The sequence below is a fragment of the Buteo buteo genome, chromosome 24 (assembly GCF_964188355.1).
Source record: "Buteo buteo chromosome 24, bButBut1.hap1.1, whole genome shotgun sequence".
Lineage (NCBI taxonomy): Eukaryota > Metazoa > Chordata > Aves > Accipitriformes > Accipitridae > Buteo > Buteo buteo.
The window spans coordinates 22,702,272-22,725,440 of record NC_134194.1 but is presented as its reverse complement, the minus strand read 5'-3'; the positions used below and the strand labels follow the sequence as shown (position 1 = coordinate 22,725,440).

The following is a 23,169-nucleotide window of genomic DNA, read 5'->3' as shown; positions in this document are numbered from 1 at the left end:
TTTTTTTTTGTTAAAGCTTCTGGCACAGGACACAGCCCTCACTATACTTCAAGTAATCCTCTCTGCACCCTTCCCAAAATTCATGGCTATTATTCAAGAAAGCAAAGAAGGGTTCAATGAACAACACTGAGACAGAAAGAATGAAGTCCTGTCAGTTTATATTAAATGGATGGCATTTTTTAAAATTCCTAATTAAATACCGCAACCTTTTCTCATTTCAATTGTTGGCAATAGTTTTGCTGTAGCCCAGTGTCAATTTACTGTTCTCAGGCAAGAGAGGAGCCCTGTTGGTGGGAGAATTGTGCGGGTGGTGTAACACATAGAGCTTCTAGCTCACCTTCCTGTTATTCAGATGCCAGAGTCTGTGATCAGTTGTATACAGCAAGTTGCCTATATTTGCGTTTCACATTTTGGTGGCACTTGCAAGATACCTACTGCTATGTATTAGTCTTGTATTTTGCCACTAGTAAGAGATTGCTGCTGAGCTGATTCACCCTTGTGGAGAATGAAGTCATATATGTAAAAAGTAAATTATTTGGCATGTGCTTGACTTACTACCCTGACTTTTTATGATGTTGTGAGTCAAATTGAGAGTGTTTGTCCTCACCCAACTTTTGAGAAGCTGGCTTACAAAAGATGTCGTTAATAGGTGCGAACACAGTTTGATGCAGGCAGTACACAACTCCCAGCATCACAGGGCCTAGCTCCAATGCTGTGAAGGCCCGTTCCTCTGCAGGTTTGCACTGTGGAGGGGATTGAGAGACACGTCCTGCCGGTTCCTTCTTTTAGTCCCTTGAGCAGAATGGCATTGCGATAGGCTGGAAGAGAGAGGTGCTGGTTTGAGGGCACCTTGTCAAAAACCCCAGTCCTAAAGGTTAGTGAGGATTGACTGAAAAGATCTGATCTCTCATCCTTTGTATCCTCAGATGCACAAAATACAAATGGGCAGAAAATTGAAAAGGAACAGTCCTTGTGGAAGACTGGATGTTTTTTAAGAACAATAAACTGGGAATTCATCTGCCTGCTAAGTATTTTCTCTGTGCAATGGGAATGATGTTTTGTTGTTGTTTAAACTCTTACAAGGAACGTAGCTCTGTTGCTTTTTGGCTGGGGTGGGACTAACTCTCTGTTTGTTTCACAGCGGTCTGGATCTCGACACCACTGAAAGTGCTGTCAAGGAGTTAGAGGTAGGAGATGAAGCAGGTCCACGGGAGCTTAGCTGAATGTTAGGCTGAGCAAATCTTTTGTTTGTTATGGGACGGAGGACGTTTTGTCAAATGCAGCATTTCAAGTGCGGGTAATGGGGAACTTCTCTAGAGAGTACGAGGGTGAAAAAAATGACGTAAATGAAAAGTGTCATCAACAGGCAGCATTAGCGCGAGTAATGCTTTTATCAGAAATACTTCAAAGAAGCTACTGCCTGTTGAAATTGGACAAATGAAAACTCCTATTTGTGGAGCTCGTTGCACTCCGTGCCTTGCTGGTTCCTGTTCAGATTCGTTCTGCAGTAGCACTTTCCCGTGGTTTCGCTCTCAGCCCCAGACCTGACCACTGCTTTGAACTTCTCAGGCTTGACTAGCTGTCAGACCCTCCTAGTTTTTCAGGAGCTGTGGCAGTACTGGTGAGCTAGCTTGATAGCAGCTAATCTAATGCTCAATTGCATGTGCTTTCCTCATAGCTGTGGGAGCCAGGGGACGTTCTTTTAATGACGCCATTACTTTGTGGCCAAGCTCGGTGACAGCTGATGAGTTCTGTTGTTGTCATCTTCTTCCTGAGACAGAAGAAAGCCCCTGCCATTCCCGAGGAAATGAGACCAATATACTGCCTGCTTAAAAATGCTCCTGTTAGTTAAGTTTAAACAAATCTTCAGAGTACAGTAGTAGCATTGTAAATAGTATTGAAGAAAGTGTGCTGATCTTAACTGATACAGAAAATTATTGGTTCTTTTTTTTTTTTCTTTTTCACTTTTGAAAATACTGAAAGGTATTCCTAGAAAAAGTTTCCCCTTTATAAAGCAGGAGTTTGTTGGAGCTGAATTACAGTTCCTTTGTAACTGAATTGGGTCAATATTCCGAAAAAGGGGAATATGTTTATTTTTGAAACAGGTCAATACTGCATGTGTTGTGCTGGCAAGGAGGAGGCTTCTTAAATGTAGAACTTCTTAAATTTAAAAGCACACCTCCACTCTCCATAGTAATGCTTCCATGTTAATTCAGGGTTAAGATATTCATTCACTTCAGTTTCTGTGAATCTGTTAGGGCAGCATGCTCTGAGGTGATGGGAGGGAGCAGGGGGAAGAAGGGGAAGAGGAAAAGCAAAATATCTGGAACCTGCTCTTCCATGACTCCTGCAAACTGCAATGTTATTTTTTTCCCAAGCCTGAAAACTGTACTTGACAGTGGAATTGTGGCTATCTTGTTAATATTCTTCCTTCCTTTCTTATTTTGGCCTCTCCAGGAAGCAATTCGAGTAATCCTCGGAAATCTTGATGATTTACATCCATTTTCTACAGACCACTTCACTATCTTTCTGTGTACCCTTTCTTTCCTACTTGTAAAAGAAAAGATCCAATGACTTGTATCTGTTGGGCATTGCTTAATTTGACATTCCTGCCTAGTAGTGCGCAGATCTTTAGATGGAGTACGAGTCCTTTGAGCTTTGCAGTTTTACACTAGCTGAAGATCCTCCTCAGTTGTTGCCTTCACCAGAGAACTGATGTACGTAAAAAGAATGTTTTGCAGTGTTTTCAGATGGCCACCCCTGCGTTCCAAATCTGATTTAGCCAGAGAAAACAAACGTGTATATGTAAAGTCCCAGGAAGCCCACGTAATGCGATTGCAAGGAAAGCTAGTGCGTTGTTTCAAAAGGTTAATAAAACGTAAAGCGCTCCTTACAGGCGCAGCAGTGTTGGCCCACTAGTAGAGAAGACCGCAGTAGTTTTCTTGTAAGGTACATTAGGATTAAACATTGTAGTTGCTGTAGTGTAAAGGGTTAAGAAGAAGTTACTCTCCTGAGGCTGTTGTTGCAGAGAAAAGTAAGTTAGTTGAAGGAGAAGCCTTTTCAGTCCTAAGGTGTGTCAGTTTGTGAATCGGATCAGGCCCTTTGGCATCATCACCTCCCGTGATTCCGAGTGCCCAGGAGTAATGAACACCCACGTGTTTCTGCCTCCAAGGCATTCCCTTCCAGTCTCGGCAGACTGCGTTATTGCCACCCCTGGTCCTAGCAGGCAAGAACGAGATCATCCTCTTTCCCTGTCAGAAGCTGGTATGTATGAGAGCAACTTATTCCTCTTACTGCCAGGAAGAGAAAGTAGCCCAGAGCATTGTCAGAGAGGAGGCGCCCAAACAAACGAAGCCTCGTTGTTGGTTTGCTTCGCTAAAGCGCAGCCAGTTTTGCCTGCGTGCTTGAGGAGGGTTTGATTCCCGAGCTTGTATTTCTAGAACTGTGAAGTCCATCCACCTGCTCAGCCAGCACCGGGCCCTGCGGAGAACTGCAAGCTCAGAGGCCTGGCGTGATGAGTTGTCCTGCAATCTGTGTGTCGGGCTCCTCGCTGTAGCATACCTCTTAGTTAATCACCAGCTGTGGGAGTCCTTGAAGCCAAACTCAAACGAACAATTTCATCCCTTAAAGGAACTGATTGCGTCAGCGTTTCATCTAGGCAAATCTTGGGCTCCATCTCTGGTCCTCAGGATGTTAGTTTCTGCTAGCAAATGGAGTAAAAGTATTCATGTTACCTGTTTCTTCCTGAGATCAGAGGCACGTAAGGAGACTGCTGCCTGGCGTCACCCATTCTTGCACGCATGAGCTCCTAGGTGTGCGAACTGCACCCCCAGGAAGGAACGTCTGTAACTGTGGCGTTTGTCATGTCAATTATCTTTTGTCCTCCCATTTTGAACTGTGAAGTGAATGTAATGACGCTACTCCTGTGAATCCTAGTCCTTTTCAGTTTTTAAAAAAATTACTTTTTAGTTAGGAAAGCTGATGAGGTTTTATTCACAGGGTTGGGAGCGCCTGGCATGTTGTTTCTTGCGGGAAGATGTCAGGACTGAAGCCAGATACAGTTAAGGAAACACAATGCTATTAATGCAAGCAACTGATGGGAGAGTGTCACCTGGGTGAGTGTTTCTTGTAATGTGTTACTAGCGCTTTTTCACCAAGTTCATACGGACAGATTGTAGGTGCTCCCTTCTGCATATACATTCAGTGTGGTATGACTTTTGAAGCTTTACAAGAGGACTCCTGCTCCTTTGAAATGTTAGTGCTATGTTCTTAAGTCTTATTGTTGTTCTCAGATGTCAGTAAATGGGAGAGAGTATCGAAGATGAGATTCAAACATGAGAATGTCCACCTCGTGCCTTATCCCTACATTTGCACGATGTATCTAGAACTCGGCTCTATTTCAGCACGGCGTATCTTGTGGTAATTCACTATGGTTATGTTTGGATAATGTCTGGAAACATCTATGATCTATGTCTTGCTTTTCCCTTTCCCTTCCTCCACTGTGTCTTTGAATGAGAGGGAGCAAAACTGCGTGCGGTATGGCTGTACCATGGATTTGAAATAGAGCATAGCAATGTGTTCTCTTTTGTCCTGTATTGCTTTTTTTGAAAATGTCTGGAATTTCTCTTTGCCTTTTCACCCACTGCTGACTCTTCAGCTAGTATTTTTATGAAGCAATGCCCAGTGGCTCCCAGCCTTCATTCTTGAATGTCGGTAACTAGGCTGGAGCCAGCACATATATATATGGAACATGTGTTTTTCTTCCTTATGCTTGACTACATTTGTTGACGTTGAATTTCACGCTCTTTGTTTCTGTTTTCCTAAAGAAAGAATGCATTTGTTTTTCTAAATAATGATAGTAATAATGGTAATAATGTCTTTTGTATAATTAGCAAATGTTGTCACCTCCCTAGTGTCTCATTTTCCAGGTTTTCTATGAATTCCCTGAAGAGCCTCAGGCCCCAGCTGAGACCTCTGTGGGACTCTGCATTGAACCTCCTCTGTTGTGAAAACTGAGGTTTTTTTCTTATGTTTCCTGTTCTGATGATTGGTCCCTGGGAAAGGCTGCAGCTGGTCTGTCTTGTGAGCACTTAGTAGATATTCTGGTCTTCCTTATCAAATGGACAAGTAGTCCAAAGCAATTGTCCCCATCCCACTGGCTTGTGTTATTCACAGCCAGGAATTCTGAAAGAGCTGTATTTGCAGTTCTTCGGTTTCAAGATATCATATGCAAGTCCAGCATTGTTTCTAAGTCATTTATCTTGTTCTCAGGACGTGTGGTGCAATGCAAAAATGTACTATAAAGTTGGTTAAAGAAAGTCCAGTCACCAAATATTCACCAGATTTTACAATACCTCTGTTACAGGTAAAGAAGTAAACAAGGGCAGTGATGAGCTTTTAAGTTGCGTGTGTGGTTCTCTTTTGTGTGTTGTTTTTTTTTTTTAAAAAAAAGTGATATTCCAAGTAGTCTGGAGAAGCAGAAGATATATCTAGGCAATGCTGTAGTTGTCCTGTTTCTGGGTGTCAGTCAGGCAGTGTAAGGTGGGAGTGAATTCTCACCTAGAACCATCCAAGTTGAGGGAAACCTTCCTGTCAATTCCAGCGGACTTTGAATGAAGTCCTGCCTGAGGACGTGAGAGCCGTGCTGGCTTCAGTTAAATGTGTTTTCGCCAAGTCTGAGCTGAGCTGTCAAATGGTTTCTTCGCTGTGAGAGTCTGTATGAGGTCAATAGTGCTGAATAATGAAGTAGTTTCCTAAGTGCTGCATGTGTCGAAAACAACCAAGTTAAGCTTCTTTGGAAAGTAGTTGTTTAGTGAGATCTCAGGGTGGGTTTGTTTTCAATACAGGTAAGTGTCTGAAGATGGAGTGAATTAGTGAAGGTGTCCTGTCCAAATTCCCCCCGAGGAAATCCCGCTCTCTCTGCTAGCATTACGTTCCTGCTAATGATGTTCCTAGGCCCTCCTCTAAAAATGGAGCCAATAGGATGTCCTGGGAAGCAGTAGTTCTTCTTTAAAACTGTTGAGCATAATTCTCTGGATGGCCTCTCAGTGCTTACCTTCTGTTTGAATAAGGCAGCTAATCTTTTATTCCTGAGTCATTTTTTGGTTTTTGTTGTATAAGCCTGGACAATGTTGCGAAACACAGATGTATATTAAGTCTGACTTTTGTTCTAAAATAGAAAAGTCAAAATCAAATTTTATCAATACCAAGTTTGCAATGTTTTGAAGGTCAAGAGAAGAAAAGAAGTGTCAGATAGTGCTGCAGTGGAAGAAATGGTGAAGAGGAGAAGAGTGGAAGTCGGAGCGGAGGCCTCATGCCCACAGTCGGGTGTGGGCAGGTCAGTTGACTACAAAATAGTCTTCTGGGGCACATATCGATGTTTTTGATGTCTCTTGCACCTTCCTCGTATTTCATTCCTGTGTAACCCTTTGGCCCATTTGTCGTCTTCCTTCTCTTCCCTAGGTGACAGAATCTAAGCAGCATTGCCCACGTTTGGGGAAAAGTTGTCCTGTGCTTTCAGGTTCCCATGCCGTTAACTAAAGCTCTTCCCCTCTCACTCCTTTGTGTTAACGTTACCTGCAGAATCACAGCGGGATGAGAACTGGGCGGCTCAACAAAGCGGTGCACTGGCTTGCACACCTGAGGCAGGGATGACAAGGGAGGAACTGGGAAGAGTTTTCTAGCTGCCTCCCAGCCTGCTCCTCTGAGTCGGCTGATGACTGCTGCCTCTCGGCTTGAGGCAGAGATCTCTGTCTGTGGCTTTCACAGAACCGTTGAGGTTTTTGGGACCTTTGATATCATCGAGTCCAAGCCCTCCTGCTCAAGCAGGGTCACCCAGAGCAGGTTGCCCAGGACGTGTCCCCTCAGGTTTTGAGTGGACTCCAAGGGTGGAGACACCACAACTTCTGTGGGCAACCGGTTGCAGTGCTCGACCACAGTTGCAGTCAGAAAGTTTTTCTTGTGTTCAGCTTTAATTTCATGTTTTGCAGTTTGTGCCCTTTGCCTCTTGTCCTGCCAGAAGGCGCTGCTGAGAAGAGCCCGGTTCCCTCTTCTTCATTCCCTCCCATCAGATGTACATGGATAAGAGCTCCCTGAGCCTTCTCCAGGCTGAAGGGTCCCAGCTCTCCCAGCCTCTCCGCATATGAAAAGTGCTCCAGTCCCTTCGTCACCTTTGTGGCCCTTTGCTGGGCTCGCCCCAGTGAGTCCCAGTCTTGTCCTGGGGAGCCCAGTCTGGACAGAGCACACAGACTGGCCCCAGCAGCCCTGAGCAGAGGGGAAATGATCCCCCCAGGCCTTGCTTTCTCATTCAGTGCTGTCTGTAGGTACATGCATAAATTTGCATGTCTGAGCAGCCTCTCAGGCTGTTGTTGCTGGAAGGGTCTTTCATTCCGTCTAGCTGGCGCTCTAGGCTTTCACCTGTCTCCTGCCTTGCTGCTCTTTCTTCTTGAGCTCTTGGGGTATTTCTCACGGAATGTTAAGTGGTTAAAACGTAACACAAGACATGGTTATTCAAATGCATTTGTCTCTTGTTTCTCTGTGCAGCCTGATGAATATGATGGCACTAAATGACTCATTGTTATTCCTTGTATTGCAGATAACTAATTCTTGTTCCTCAGATGCAGCTGTCCTAGGCGGGTAGTATGTTTCACCGGAACTGTTGACCCAGGTGGAAAAAACAGTCTTCTCGGTTCTAGCTAGCAGCCAGGATAAACTACTGTGTAGCAGGGTTTTTTTCTGAATCTACCCATTGATCCAATAAGATATTCTTTTTCCCTACCGTATTTGTGCCTCCTGTTATCCTCAGGATGCTAGAGCTTCAGCTCTACTGTTAGAAAGAAAAAGAGAGAAAACATGATGCTGCTAGTGGGCTTTGCTTCTCAGGAGGGTGAACGAGCCTGTGAAGGGTTTTCCTTCTGCACACTTTTGAGCCTGACACCTCTCATGCAGGAAGTTTCTCTGTTCTGGAGAGTTTTTGCTCAAAGCAGAGCTGGCTTCTCCCCAGGCACTAAGTTTTCCAAGCGGGAAGGCTCTAGGGGTGCATGGCTTTAAGTAGCTGCCTGGATCCGCATCATAGCTTGTGATTTCACAATGGTCCCTATTGTGTCTCTGGAGTTGGTGCACACTGGGTGCCACTTAGCTCCTCCCGTGAGGGCTACTCCATCAGTCCCTGGGGAATCGGGCCCCCTGACTGACCTGGAGGTTCAGTTGTCCCCGAAACCCAGTGACTGACGTGAGGATGAACCCAAACGGGGGTTACAAAATGACACTTCTGGAAGAGTTACAGGTAGCACGGCCGGGGCTCAAAAGTGCAGTTTTGTGGGTTGGGGTTGTTTTTTTTCCAGTTTGGAAATCACTTTTTTAGACAGGAACCTCAAGAACAAAGCAGGAGGTGGGTTTTTTTGGTCTGAAACACTCATCCCTCTCCTGATGTATTAAAGACGTCCAGACTCTCGTGGTATACAGTAGAGGTGATGTTATGGGCTGTTTTATTTGCGTATGGGAAGGAAAACCTCCTACAAGTCCGTGGTTTTAGGGCTGTGCCTGAAGGAGGAGGAGGCGGCACGTAGAGGCGTGATGGCTCGTGGACTCGCGTGGACGCAGGGGTGGGTGATGGCTGGGAGGACGTAAGGGAGCTCTCCACCCCCAGCCCCAACTTTTCCCTTCTTGTCGTTGCTAAACAGAGACATGACGAGGAGGCAGTGATTGACCGGGGAAGAAGGAGCAACACTGTCAGTGTTCGCTATGAGGAGGAGGAGTTGGAAGGTGAGTCTCTGCTGAGATCCTGGTAGAGGAGCCACCAGCCCAGCGCGTTTTCCCATTGCACAAAGTCTCTCCTGTGTGCCTTGTCGGGTGTCACATCATGTGCAGCAAAACGTGCCGCGCTTCTCAATGAAGCAGCACAGTTATTGTCACGTTTTTTACTATTACGGCTTTTTAAACGGAGGGAAAAAGCCCCCCGGGAGGCCACGGTGTGAGTTGTAGCCACAGGGCTCGATAATTCACAGCTTTTTTTCTCGCAGAGGCTGCTCCTGGCTTGGAGAGGTCAGGAGAATCATTTCAGGGCTGCAGACGCGGGGCTGTGATTTTCTTTTTTTGTTCTGGAGTTCATTACGATGGGACTGATTTGATCGTCTCTTGTCGCCTCGTGCCATACAGAGATTTTGAAAATAATTAGCTTGTGTTGCTGCTTAATGAGCAAGTCTGAGTGTTGTCCAGCCGAAGCTGGAATTTGAGAAGAGGTCCAATACTTTGGGGGCACTTTTAGATGACCCAGAGCCAACACTTGTTGTTGCTGTGTTGTTGCAAAGCTCGAGTAAAATAGGCTTGGAAAAAAGGAGGTCCAGTGAAAATAACATTCAGGGAAGCTGGCGTTGCTCCTGGGATATATAACCGTGGCTTAGCAAGGCACCGGCCACCTCAACCATTGCCGCAATGCCGAGAGTGCTGCAAAAACCGCTGCTTTTTCGCAGGCCACCGGACCCTGTACGTGGGCGCGCGGATGCCACTGGTTAGGCAGAGCCACCGGCATCACCGACGCCACAGCCAGAAGCATCGGGAAGGGGAACGGGAGAAGGACTCTGCCCCGATGGAGCAGGGCTACCACTGTAAGTCCCACCGCGGCATTCGCTAAACTCCTGGGGGCAACGTGGGCGCTGGGGCCTTCTGCAAGCAGGTCCCCGTGGCTAGTTTGAGTGAGTTGCTGTTCTTCCGAGGGAAAGTGGCCGTATTGAGCAACACCCTCTTTTTCCCAAGTTTTCTTTTTTTTTGTTGTTTTTTTTTGTTTGTGTTTTTTTTAATGCAGTTAAATGCATAATGGGTTTAGGCTCGTCTTCCTTAGAGGGATCCTGGCTTTAAAAATGGCAATGTGGGGAAGGAAAGCAGCCCATCCTCATGCAGAGGTGGACTAGATGCTTCTCCTTCTCCACGGCTCTGTGCAAGCCCAGACAGACGCAGAAGAGAGGGGCCAGCCCAGTGTTTATGGCTGCACTGGTGCTGATGGCCACTTTGCACGTGAGCGTGACGAGCTGTGTTCAGGCGCGGTAACGGGATGGGTCTTTGCCTTCTGCCCCCAGGCTCCCCGTCCCAGCGGGTGCAGTTCATTCTCAGGAGCAAGGAGGACGAGCAGCACCTCCCTCACCACTTGTTCTCCGAGCTGGATGAGATCTGTGTAAAAGAGGGCCGAGATGGCGAGTGGAAGGAAACGGCAAGGTAAATCCCTGCTGCTTGGCTGCGGTGGGAGAGGAGTCCCTGCACCGGCAGCGCCCGTGGGCTCTGCTTTCTCCTCTCCAGGATGCGAAGCTTTTGCAGCTGCAGGTGGCGGCACGAGGAGCCTTCTCCTCTTGCCACCCCGTGGCTCTGTCAAAGGGGTTGCAGAGCTGGGGCTGTTTTCTTGCAATGGGGCTGATCGCACCCGATGTCCGCAGGTGGCTGAAGTTTGAGGAGGACGTGGAAGATGGCGGCGAGCGCTGGAGCAAGCCCTACGTTGGCACGCTGTCCTTGCACAGCCTCTCCGAGCTGAGGAGCTGCATCAGCAACGGGTCGGTGCTGCTGGACATTTGTGCCAACAGCATCGAAGAGATTGCAGGTACCATGGGCGCTGCATCCCTCCGGGAACGGCCGAGCTCAGCTCGCCACGGTGCTCTTCACTCCCAAATCAAACCCTGCCCCAATGGCACGTCCTTTTCCAGAAGTGCCACTGTGTTTTTCTCATGAGCTGTTTTTGGATGTAGACTGGGCATGCAACAGTCGCACCGTTTTTTTATTCCAATGCGGGGTCCTTTTGAAAGCAGTTTGTGGGGTTGGAGAAGCCACTAGAGAATATTCTGCAGCCAAAAAGGAGCGTGTGTCAGGGCTTAGCAGGCTGCTCTTAGAAATACAGAGTCTGCGTAAGAGCTGAACCTCCTTAAAGGAACTATTTCTTACAAGCTGTTTCCTCGCATTCTTTTTTTTGCTTTTGCCTTAAGATCCAGCATGTAAGAGTTTTAAGGCAGAGTTTATCTGGCGATGACCAAGCAGTGTATTTCTGTGGGGAAGATACTTGAAGTTAATTGCAAAAGCCGCTTTGGAGAAGTTATCTTTGACTGGCGGCAGGTCTCCATTCAGCCCTTTCAAGGGCTGGAGAAGTCGGAGCCGTTCTTAGCACGTTTCTCCCTGGGCTCGGCAAATTGCACTCCATCAGCACGGGAAGCTCTGGGAACGTCTGTGCTATAGATCGCTTATAATTTGGGTGAACGTGTAGAGTCAGAAAGGCCAGGTCGGGCAAGAAAATTGCGTCATTTAGAATGGGAAATATTTCTCTTAGCGGAATGATGAATAAGCACTTGGATGCCATGTTTCTTAGCAGAAGAAAATTCTCGTTTTGGCTGCAAAGGCTGAACATTATTAAAAGGCCTTGCTATGCAAGGCTGAGCCGGCATTAGGGTGCAGCCTGTGTGGCACAGCCTTCCCTGGGGGCTTTGGGGGTCGGGACTTGTTGGGGTTTCTGCTCTGATGGCTTTGTTTCCCTTTGCCATCCTCAGATACGATCCTGGCCCAGCAAGAACAGTCCACGGAGTTTGACGAGCACGTGCGGGCGCAAGTTCGAGAAGTCCTTTTGAGGAAGCACCACCATCAGAACGAGAAGACAACCAACCTTCTGCCCGCTGTCTGCTCGTTTGCTGATGTGAGCAAGAGGCAGTCAGACCTGCACCTCCTCTACAAGCCAGGTGAGGCTTTCTGCAGGGCTGTGGCCCCATTAGACTTGTCCGGGCAAAGGAGAAGCGTCCCAGTTGCTCCTCGTCCATCTTTCTGAGTGTCTTTCTTTTTCCTACCAGCCCAAACAATCACCTCTTGTCCTTCTCCCACCGCTGCAGAAGCTAAAGATGGGGTGAACCCTGAGAGCAGAGCAACGGATTTAAGCAAGGTGAGACACTCGTAGCTTTCTCACGCCTTTAGGGCCAGATTTGCTCTTGCAAACTTGGCTGGAGAGTGTGCTGCAGAGCGCTGTGGGCTTTGCTTTTGGGGTAATTGCCTGAAAATCGCTTGTCGTGCCCAGGCGGAGCTGCACTTCATGAAGAAAATTCCCACCGGGGCTGAAGCATCCAACGTGCTTGTAGGAGAGCTGGATTTCCTTCACCAGCCCATCGTGGCATTTGTCCGCCTGAGCCCGGCTGTCCTCCTCTCGGGCATGACGGAAGTTCCCATCCCAACAAGGTGCGAATGAGAAGCGCAAATTTTTTCCGTAAAAAAGACACCCAACCAAAGATCGAGTTGCAGGCATCAGTTTGGTGTCCCAAGGGAACAAGGCGAGTGGGAGGGGGAGCAAGCACGTTTCCCCCACCCGCATCTCCTCGCCTTCGTTTCTCCATTCCCTGCTGTAGCTTTTAAACCCATCGGCCAATTGTAATGAAAGTTGGCCCCCAAATGAAATTTGCCGTCGGTTTTGAAGAATTTCAAATTCATCGTGGCGTCGCTGAGCCTACGTGTCCCGTCTTGAGCCACGCTCCGGGCTGGGAGCTGCCAGGGCTTTCCTTGGGTGCTCTTGGAGCAAGGACACCTTCTTCTCTCTCTCATTTTGTTTTTCTTGCCCAGGTTCCTGTTTGTTTTGCTTGGACCAGAAGGAAAAGCCCATCAGTACCATGAGATCGGCAGGTCCATGGCCACTATCATGACAGATGAGGTGCGACAAGATGAGATAGCTCCGGGTCATTTTTGCCTTTCTTCAGCTCTCCCTGTCTCTGAAGTAGTGAGGAAGAGGATTTGCTGTCCCAGCTGCCCGCAGCTCTCCAAATAGCCCAGCCCTCTTTCTCACCCCAAAGCGAACACGCAGATTTGCATCACCCCACATCCTGGAGGCTGAAATCCCACCCGGGGTGCATCCTGCACCTCATCCTTCTTGCCGGGGTCCCCAGCACGCTGTCCCCAGTGGTGGCATTGCCAGGGCCAGTCAAACTTCTCTTGCTCTTTAAGCAGAAGGGTATGGTGTGCCATGGGGGACGGGGGCCTCGTGGGGGAGATGATTACAAATGCCCTGATGCACAGATTTTTCCTTTTGGGGGAATATTTCCTGCCCTTTCCAGCAGGAAATTTTGGGGAAAAAGCCTTGCGTTTAGCCAAGAGCTTATTGCACTGGTTAGGACCTCCGAGCTGGGTTGTCCTCTCACCAGGTTGTCTTCCATTGGCAGGTTTTCCGTGACGTTGCCTATAAAGCCAAGAACGGGGCTGACCTCGTGGCTGGCATCGACGAGTTTCTGGATCAGGTCACGGTCTTGCCGCCAGGAGAGTGGGATCCATCGATCCGAATCGAGCCCCCGAAAAACGTCCCTTCGCAGGTGGGAGGCGCGAGGGGGACGGGCGGGACGGCTGGGGATGCTGTTCAGGGGCCCAAATTCACAAGGTCCCACTCTGACACAGTCACAGAGCCAGACCAGAAGCAAAACAAGCCAGCGGTTACAAGTCCATAGCTTTATCTTACTTCCATTTTAACAGGAAAAAAGGAAGATGCCAGGAGCTCTTGACGACAGTGCTTCTCACAGCACGCTGGAGAAACACAGTGGCCCTGAACTGCAGCGGACGGGAAGGTGGGAGCTTTAATAGTTTGGGTTTTTTTTCTGTTTGCTTCTCAAATCTGAGCATGCACCCTCCCTTCTAGCAGGTCTTTGGGGTTAGCTGGTTCAACGAAGGGGCTCCGCATTGCCAGCTTGGTCCCCTGGGCTGGGCAGGGGGGAGATCTGGGCAGCTGGGCTCAGCCCCAGCCATCACCATTGCACGCAGGTTTCCTTGATTTGGGAGGAAGGAGAGTGCTTCTTTTTAGCCACGAAAGTGACTCCGTGCTTCTGATTGCCCTTCTGCAGCAAAGCAAAGTCACCGTGTTCCTCCAAGAGAACAGACTCTCTTCTTTTTCCTTCCTGCAGGCTCTTTGGAGGTTTGACCCTGGACGTGAAGCGGAAAGCCCCGTGGTTCTGGAGCGACTTCCGGGATGGTCTGAGCCTGCAGTGCCTGGCGTCCTTCCTCTTCCTCTACTGTGCCTGCATGTCCCCTGTCATCACCTTTGGGGGACTGCTGGGGGAGGCGACCAATGGCCAGATAGTGAGCACCTCTCTCTGTTGGGGGGCATGGGGGAGGATAAAAGTCAGGCCAAAGTCCTCGCTGCAGTGAATCGGCTTTGGTTTTTGTTTCTCCCTAACGATTTATTTACTCACGGCTGCCTCTCTTCCCCGGACAGAGTGCCATGGAGTCGCTGCTGGGCGCGTCCATGGCCGGCGTGGTGTATTGCCTCTTTGCCGGCCAACCTCTCACCATCCTCGGCAGCACCGGACCCGTCCTCGTGTTTGAGAAGATCCTCTACAAATTCTGCAAGTAAGGCTGGCTGCCGCAGCTGGGTGCTGCGAGAGCCTTCAGAAGGGGGCAGTGATGGAGAAAAGATGCTTTGCTTTGCTTTTCTGTTTCTTAGGGGTAGTTGCTAGATTTTAGTGACAGTCCTTTTGTTGCTGTGGCTTTGATGGGAGATAAACCACCCTTATTGCCATAAGGTTTATCATTAAGCCCCAGCTTGCTGGCAGCAGGTGACTGGGTGCAAACCCAGCTGGTTTCAGTGTCAGGGCATCAGGGTGATGTGGGAGAACACCACCTGGCCCAAGAGGGACCTGACCTCAAGCAGCCTCCAAGGTGTTAACACAAGATCCTTGTTCAACAGTGGTAACTAAATAATTGGCCTCTCCTCCTGTGGGTCTACACCCTGCACCACAGCCCCGAGGCTCTCTGTAGTAGTACATGGAAACTGCATTTCCCATCCGCAGCCTTGACACGCTCCAGAATTGCTCCCTGTTTTCCCCGAAGGCAGGCATGTCTCAGGGCCTCTTGCTGGCCTTTGCAGCCTTTGTTTCATTTTGCTTTCCCAGGGAGTACACGCTCTCCTATCTGTCTCTGCGGGCGTGCATTGGGCTGTGGACCGCCTTCTTGTGCATAGTGCTGGTGGCCACCGATGCCAGCTGTTTGGTGTGCTACGTCACCCGCTTCACGGAAGAAGCCTTTGCCTCCCTCATCTGCATCATCTTCATCTACGAGGCTCTGGAGAAGCTGAGTCACCTGCGAGACACCTACCCTGTGCACATGCACAGCAAGCTGGACTTCCTCACCAGCTACTAGTGGGTTTTTTTCCCCCTGAGAAAGCTGCTGCCCCTTGGCAGGAGCTGCGGGCTGCACCTCCATCGCCTTTCCCTTACCCCTGTCTTGGCTTCTCTCCTCCCAGCTGTAAGTGTGAGGCACCGACCCATCCCAGCAACGAAACGCTGCGTTTCTGGGCGAGCAACGGGATCAACGTGTCTGGCATCGCCTGGGAAAACCTCACGGTGACCGTAAGTGCCCCGAGCCACTGCTTCCTCGCGCCGCGGCCACGGGGTCCAGGGGCATTTGCATGGTGCAAAAGTCAGAGCCCTTCAGGGAATGATGGGCTTCAAACTGTGCTAGTGCTGCTCGGAAAAGTCCTTGCTTAAATCTAGCGTGTGGTTTGTTAAAACCGCTTGGTCCTCGGGAGGAGAGTCCACCTTGTCCCAGTCTACCTGGTCCCCAGCGTTGTGGGTAGGTAGCAAGTGTCCCCCTCAAGCCTGTTGCCGGACAGTATTTCTGACTGGGAGGAAGGTTAAGTAGTGGGTGGTTTGATTATTGTAGAAGTTGTAGGTAGGACTTAAGTTCATGCTTGAAAGGTAGTAATTGGCCTCCTTAATGGGTTCCTAGTAACTCTGGGCCTTGCTTTCTCGTTCAGTGCTGTCTGTAGGTACATGCATAAATTTGCATGTCTGAGCAGCCTCTCAGGCTGTTGTTGCTGGAAGCAGAGCCCGGGCCTAGGGCGGCAGGCTCTTATGGTGGCCTTCATCCCCTCTTGGCCAGGTTCTGCGAGCCCTCCCCTGGGAAGGGACGATTTGTCTCTTCTCCTCCTTTCCTACCATGGTTGTCTTTAGCCCTCCTTCCCTCTTCCCTCTCTCTCTCTCCCCAAGAGTTTCCAGTGTTTCCTTCCCCTCTGGTGTCTTCTTTAGCCACGATTGCTCGAATGGCAGGCAGAGGATGTGCCGAGGGTGCGTGGTATGGTGTCCCCTCACATCTCGTTTCTCCGCTCTATAGTTCGATGTGTCACTTGTTCAGCTGCTGCTGCTCATTACATATAAATCTCCATTGGCAGGAGCAGTTAGAGGGTCGTGGATCTTGGACCAAGATCCTCAAAACCCCCTAGCTACGCGAGGTTTCCCTGCCGCACGTGCACTGCCTTTGTGTCCTGACGCTCTGTTTCTCCAGGAATGTCGGCATTTGCGTGGGGAGTTTCAAGGACCTGCCTGTGGACGCGACGGCCCCTACACGCCTGATGTGTTCCTCTGGTGCTGCATCCTCTTCTTCGCCACCTTTGCCCTGTCAAGCTTCTTGAAGAAGTTTAAAACCAGCCGCTACTTTCCAACCAGAGTAAGTAGAAGATGGTGGCCAGCGTCCATCTCCACACTCGTTTCCCAAAATGGCTTTCCTGGAGCACTAAGCAGTATTAGCCCCGCCATGGTCAAGCTGGGAAACGTTGGCCTTGCAGGCCAAGCTCTCCAAGAGCTTGGATGTCCCGCACTCATTTCCGTGAGTGCAAAATCATCGTAGCATTTCCCACCTGCCTCGCGATCTGCCCCAGATTGAAGATTTTTGGGGTTTGATTTTTTTTAATTTTTTTTTTTTTCCCCCTCCTCAGGTAGTAGGAAGTCAGGTTTCCCAAAGTTTTGGGGGTTGGGGTTGTGGGTTTTTTTCCCTACCTTCTGCGCATTATGTGCTCGAGCGGAAAGTAGATTCGAATGAGGAGGTTCCTTTTGAGGACTAAAGGATGCCTCAGTGCCTTGTTGCCGTTGTAGCTGTGAGTGTAGCTGTAGTGGCAGACATCTCTTTTCTTATTTTTAATATTATTATTATTATTTTTAGGTTTTGACTTAAACCAACCCTTGTCCGCCTAATTAAGCTTTTTTTATTATCTGACGCCAGATCTCACGGGGACAAACACAGCAACAGTATCTAAGCAAGGGATCAGGCTGCATGTGCTCAGAGGGGTGGTGGGATTTGGTTAACCAGCCTGAATGTTGTGGATGTCCGCAACTCTTGCATCTCACGTTACGGCCCTGTTTGCCATGCCCCTTTCACCTCTGGTTTCTCGCCCCAGGTACGGTCCACGGTGAGCGACTTTGCTGTTTTCCTCACCATCGCCATCATGGTGCTCCTTGACTTTGTGGTTGGGATCCCATCGCCAAAGCTCCAGGTCCCCCACACGTTCAAGGTAATGGGGTGTTTTGGCACGTGGGGGTGCCACAAGGTGATGCCGGGGCAGGGCAAGGCTGAGTCTGGAGGAGATGCTGGTGGTGTGACCATCTCCTCTTCCACCTCCAAGTGCCTTCCTTCCTCCTGGCAACGAGAAGATGGCCCCAAAACTAGATACCTACAGGAGAAGTACCTAGAGGTGCTTGCAAAGAGGAGACTGGCACTGCTGAAGCCCACGGGAGAGGGGGACATGAAGCCAGGGCTGGGAGGTGCTCTGACACAGGGAGGGAGGGGAAAAGGAAAGCCAGTGGAGTGCCTGGGCTGGGAGACGATGCTGATGTGTGGGCTTTGTTGCAGCCTACCAGAGACGACCGCGGGTGGTTCATCAACCCCATAGGACCCAACCCTTGGTGGACGGTGTTGGCTGCGCTCGTCCCAGCTCTGCTCTGCACCATCTTGATATTCATGGACCAGCAGATCAGTGCCGTTATTGTGAACAGGAAGGAGCACAAGCTGAAGGTAAGGGCCTGCGAGAGATGACCCCGGCCCCAGCCCCTTCTGGGCTGCAGGTCTGGGGAGAAGCTCTTATTGCCGATGCTTTCTGAAGGCATTGGTTTGGGACAAGGTCAGGCTGCGTGGCAGGATGCTCTCCTGGATTAACGATGATGCAGGGAGCAAGTGACAGGGCAGTTCAGATGAGCAACCTTTTGGAGGAGCAAATTAATCTTGGAGCAATATGGAAGCGCGTTTTTGTTTTGAAACGGCAGCGGCAGCAGGTGCGGGGAATGCATTGTTTTGATGCGCTGCCAGGGATAACTCAGAGTCACACCTTCCTCGCAAGTGGTAGAATTTTCTTTGTGAGTGAAAAAAACGGTTTGGTGGTTTTGGGTTGTGGGTGGGGTTTTTTTGGAGAAGTATGTATCGCACAAGCTCCCCATATCCCTTGTGTCTGAACTCCTGCCAGATTTTCATGCCAGGTGCTTGTGCAAAGCCTGCGTACACCCTTACTTGTTTCCATTTCTTGTTTTAAATTCTGAAGAAGTTGACCTGTGCTCGAGCAGGGTTTGAGTCTGACTTGCGACGTTATCCTTGCTCTTGTGCTATGGGATGCTCTGTTTCTTGTTTTCCTGCCTGCAGAAAGGATGCGGGTACCACCTGGACCTTTTCGTGGTGGCCGTGATGCTGGGGGTGTGCTCTGTGATGGGGCTGCCCTGGTTTGTGGCTGCGACCGTCCTGTCCATCACCCACGTGAATAGCCTCAAAGTAGAGTCTGACTGCTCAGCTCCAGGAGAACAACCCAAGTTTCTGGGGATACGAGAGCAGAGAGTCACTGGCTTGCTGATCTTTGGGCTCATGGGCTGCTCCGTCTTCTTCACTTCCGTGTTAAAGGTGAGAGGAAAATGCAAACCACCCGACAACCGCGAGCTTGTTGGAGGTTACAGAAAAACAGTCCCCTCTCTGCAGGCCTGAGTAGTTAGTTGTGGAGCAGAGGAGGAGGGGGTGATCCCAACCCTTGGGGCTTGACCCACGGTGGGAACCAGCCTCGGTTAGGCTTTGCAGCCCTTTGGGCCCCCGTTTGGTGTGCTCGAGGCAAGCGAGCAACGCAACTGCTTGAATTTTCGGGTGTCTTTCAGGCCCGCCCATGTTTATGGGTTACAGCTGAGCATATTCAGACCAGCACGTCTGCTCTCTTTCAAACAGGCAGCCCTTTACGGGCTGCAATTTGCTCCCCAAATGCCCCGGAGCAGCTGTTCCCAGGAGCTAAACACACTGAGGTCATCCCCGTGGGCTTCCTTGCACGTTCCTCCCACAAAGTAATCTCGTCTCTAGGCTAAAAGGAGGCCTGTGGCCTTTGCCTGTTGCCCCAAGATTAGGCAGAAGTGTTTTTCTACCGCCACAGAATGCGGCATAGGGTAGCACGGGTGAAATCGCCTATTTTCCTCCAACCTTTCTGGAAAATAGGAGTATTCTGAGGAGAGGTAACTCCAAAGTTCAGCCTAAAGCAGAGCCTTAGCTCACTCATGCGCACAAAATCTTTAATGGTTAAAACCTGACCCATCTGTAAGCCTGAATGGAAGCTGGAAGGCTTCAAGCAATTTTAGGCAGTGCCTGTGGAAGAGGGTGGTAATACTGAAAATGCAATATGGAGAAAGAAACGATTGCATTCTTTTTTTTTTTTCTCTTTCCCCCCCCAGTTTATACCAATGCCTGTGCTTTATGGCGTCTTTCTCTACATGGGTGTGTCGTCGCTCAGAGGAATTCAGGTACGGACTCTTTTACAGCGTGCAGCATGTCGTTTCCCTGGTATTTTGTCTCCGTAGCAGCAGGGAAAAAAGCAGTGGCATGGGAAAAACTTCTTGCAGAGCAAGCAATGAAACTCTTTTGTGTAAGAAAAAGATTGGTGGAGGCACAGGAGGTATATAGGGCTGGGAGGACCAGGCAAGTTCAGCGCTCTCTGTTTCAGGGTTTAGGGCAGGTCAGTGTTTGGTTACGTGAAAGCGGGGGAATTCAGTGCAAAGGGAAGGCAGTTTCTGCCACTGGTGGAAATCCTCGCTGGGGGATTCAGTGGGCCGAGAAATGCTAATAATGGAATGGCACGGAATAGTTGCCGTTTGGTGGGCAGCTCTCAGGGGCAAGCCGGTTGATAGATGGAGCGAAGGGAAAATGGGTGCTGCTCCCAGGAGGAACGCGGTGGGATCCAGGATTTCTGACGGCAAGCGAGATGCTGCAAACCGCCTCCACGTCTCGAGAGGGCCAGAAACTTGCCGCAGTCCCAAGGCGGCAACCTTTCCCTTTTATTTTGCAGTTCTTTGATCGCTTGAAGCTGTTTTGGATGCCAGCGAAACACCAGCCGGATTTCATCTACCTGCGGCACGTGCCCTTGCAAAAGGTGCATTTGTTCACGGTGATCCAGCTGACCTGCCTCGTCCTGCTCTGGACCATCAAGGTGTCCCGTGCCGCCATCATCTTTCCCATGATGGTAAGAGCTGCCGCCGCTCAGCAGCGGGGTGTTTGCAGCGTTGGAGTGAGAGGTGGCATCGTCTCTGAGCTCACCGCATCTTCCCTCTTATTCGTGAAGGTTTTGGCTCTCGTCTTTGTCCGGAAAGCGATGGATTTCTGCTTCTCAAAGCGCGAGCTCAGCTTTCTGGATGACCTTATGCCAGAAAGGAAGAAGAAGTTGGACGATGCCAGAAATGAAGCCAGAGAAGAAGAAGAGGTAAGGCTTGCTGGGTCCTCGGGGCTGGACATCTCCGTCGGGCTGTGAGGTTGCCTGTTTCTCTTACAGCTTGTCTGGAAACGTTGGGGGAAGATCAGCACTCAATCGAAATAGATCCCAATAGCCTGGATCCCACGTTGTAACCTTTGTTTCCTCAAGTAGCAGTGAGCTGAACGCTTGAATACAGGTGTAATTTTTAAAACGAGTCGTTCTTCACAAAGGTCATTATCATTACGATGATTATTATTAGAAGGTGCTGCTGCTGCTGCTGGCAAGATTTGCTCATAATCGTGTTTTGAACACCCAATCCCCCTGCCCCAAAACCTTTGGAGTGAACGGTTTCTACCCTGCTGCACTAATACCTATAGCTGCCAAGGGGCAGAAGGGGAGGGCAGACTGCTAAGTTTGTGCTGGGCATTCAGCTTATCTCCACTTTGACCAAAGACAGAGAACGTGATTTGTCCCTTTTTTACCTCAGGAGTCCAGGAGGGCGATGGAAGCTGCTGCTGCTGCAAGTTCAGTTCAGCTGAACGTGGGGAAGACCAGTGACATGGATATCCCAAAGCAAGGCAGTGACAGGTAAAGCCCCACCAAGCGCCAGGACCCCCGGCAAGATTAGCTTGAAGGGGTTTGGCAGAGTTTTCTCCACTTGCCTCTTTGTGGGGCATCCCACAGAAACCAGCAGGCAGCTTGGTGGGAAAATCAAATTCGGGGGCAGGGCTGCAGGAGGTGATCGCAGGGCTCTGACCCCAAGCAGAGTGGCTGCAGCACTCGCGTTTGACCCCCAAACCTTGCATCATCAGCGCCTTTACGGTAGCTGGAGTTCCTCATACTTACACATGAGGAGTTGCAGGCGTGATCTGTACCAGCAGTGGCTTAGGAACCCGGACCAGGGCTAAACCCCAGCAAGAGCCTTTGCACAGAGCTGTTGCTCTGCAGCTCCCCAGCTTGCCTCCCAAAACTCCTCATCCAGCAAAACCTCCCATGCTTATGCGCAGCTTTGATTCTCAGGGCTCCGCTGTTCCTCTTGCTGATGCTAATGCCCTTGGTGGCATCAGTTCCCATAATCACGGATTGCTGTGTAAAATATTTATTGCAGGACTGATCCTTCTGAGATTATTATCCTGGATGAAATGTCACAAACGACTGTATGGAAGGCTCTCACTTTGAAGACAGAAACCCTTTGAATCCAGGGAGGAAAAAGGTAAAGGATTGCACACGAACGTGTCCGTGCTCCTCTGCAAGCGACGGTGCACGCCTACGCTTTTCCCACGCTTTGGCCGGCAAGGCTGAGCAAACAGCCTGTCCCTGGGAACAGGCAGTGAGGACCGTGGCATGCAAACCAGCTCCTCTCTGCTGGGGTGGTCCCCCAAACAGGGCTGAATCAGCAGCAGCTGGCAGGTCTTCCACTGATGATGCTCTCCCTCTTTTTCTCTTCCCTTTGCCTTTCCCCACTCCCGCTTTTCACGTTTAGGAATCTTGACTTGGAAGGAGAGGAGCGAGAGCGTGACTCGGGGATGTGCCAACGCAGACAGAGGGAGAAAGCGCTTTGTTTCAGTTGGAGGATTCCCATTAAAGCCATGCAGATGTTTTCAGTTATCCTTGGTGTGCTTCAGGCATTCAGTGTCTCTAGACCAGCAAGCTGAGGTGAACGTCACAGTCAATGGGAGTTTGGTGGTGTTAAGTCTGTGTGCGTACGTGTGCGTGTGGGGGTGTGGGTTTGTAGTGGTAGAGGGACTGCTACTGCTTTATCATTCAGTGCTCTTCTTTTGATACCTAATTCCTCCGCTTTTTTTTTTTTCCTCTTTTTTCCAAATGTAAACTGGGAATGTCCAAAATAATTTTCTGTTATATTTGATGCATTCTCCACTTTCTTCTTCATCACGACCGGGTTTTTGGTCTGGTTTGGGGTCCTGGCTTTAATTCACTCTTCTGTCTCTTACTGGTACGAGAGGGATGCCCTCTGTGGCAGGGCAGCATAGAGAGCGTCCGAGCAGTTGGCCTAAGGTGAAAGAGAAGCATTTGCTCCCTGCGCTTCAGTTTTACCTCTCTTGCTTGGTTTGGTTTTGGTTTTGGTTTTTTTGCTTTGGCTCTGCCATCAGCCTGGGAGCTGCAAAATGCAGAACTGCCACCTTCTTGTCCCCTGGCTGTACACTGCATCTAAGGGAGCACTTCAGGTATTTGATTTTGAGTACACCGTATGGTCACAGGAGCGGCCAGATGAGACCTGGGGGGGGCTCTGTGTCCCTGGGCTGCCCCCTCTGTTGTTCCTCCACTTTCCTTCTGTATTGGGTCTGGCTGAGTTGGAGTTCTTTTACCCCATAGCAGCCCTCGTAGTGCTGTGCTCTGTACTGGTAGCTAGAAAGCTGTTGATAACACAGCAGTGTTTTGGCCATGGCTGAGCAGTGCTGGCACAGCATCAAGGCTGTCTCTCTAACATTCCCCCCCTCCCCAGTAGGCTGGGGGTGGGCAAGATCTTGGGAGGCAACGTAGCCAGGAAGAAGGCATACAGGCAGCAAGAAGAGGCATCTCGGTAGCAAGTAAATCTTAGGTCCCTTCAGATGCTGGGGACCCTGCGTTCATGCAGCATTGGGCAGACCCCAGATGGATTTTCCCTTGGCACACTGTACAGATCCTGCCTGTGGAGAAGTTCCTCCTTTTGGTCATTCACGGTGTTATACAACTTTTCTTAGAAGAAA

General features: G+C 49.8%; 1 protein-coding gene across 1 annotated transcript; it reads left to right on the top strand.

Annotated features, from left to right (window-relative positions):
- The first annotated feature begins 8,509 nt into the window (after window positions 1-8,509).
- LOC142044303 (electroneutral sodium bicarbonate exchanger 1-like) lies at window positions 8,510-20,620 on the top strand. Its single transcript, XM_075056591.1, has 20 exons — window positions 8,510-9,617; window positions 10,074-10,209; window positions 10,425-10,585; window positions 11,520-11,705; window positions 11,814-11,902; window positions 12,035-12,192; window positions 12,571-12,658; window positions 13,164-13,310; window positions 13,468-13,559; window positions 13,893-14,067; window positions 14,204-14,337; window positions 14,880-15,125; window positions 15,230-15,335; window positions 16,270-16,431; window positions 17,159-17,272; window positions 17,611-17,772; window positions 18,391-18,642; window positions 19,449-19,517; window positions 20,060-20,233; window positions 20,333-20,620. Exons 1-20 carry the CDS (start codon window positions 9,500-9,502, stop codon window positions 20,516-20,518), a joined length of 2,955 nt encoding a protein of 984 aa, XP_074912692.1. The 5' UTR covers window positions 8,510-9,499; the 3' UTR covers window positions 20,519-20,620.
- Window positions 20,621-23,169: the final 2,549 nt, after the last annotated feature.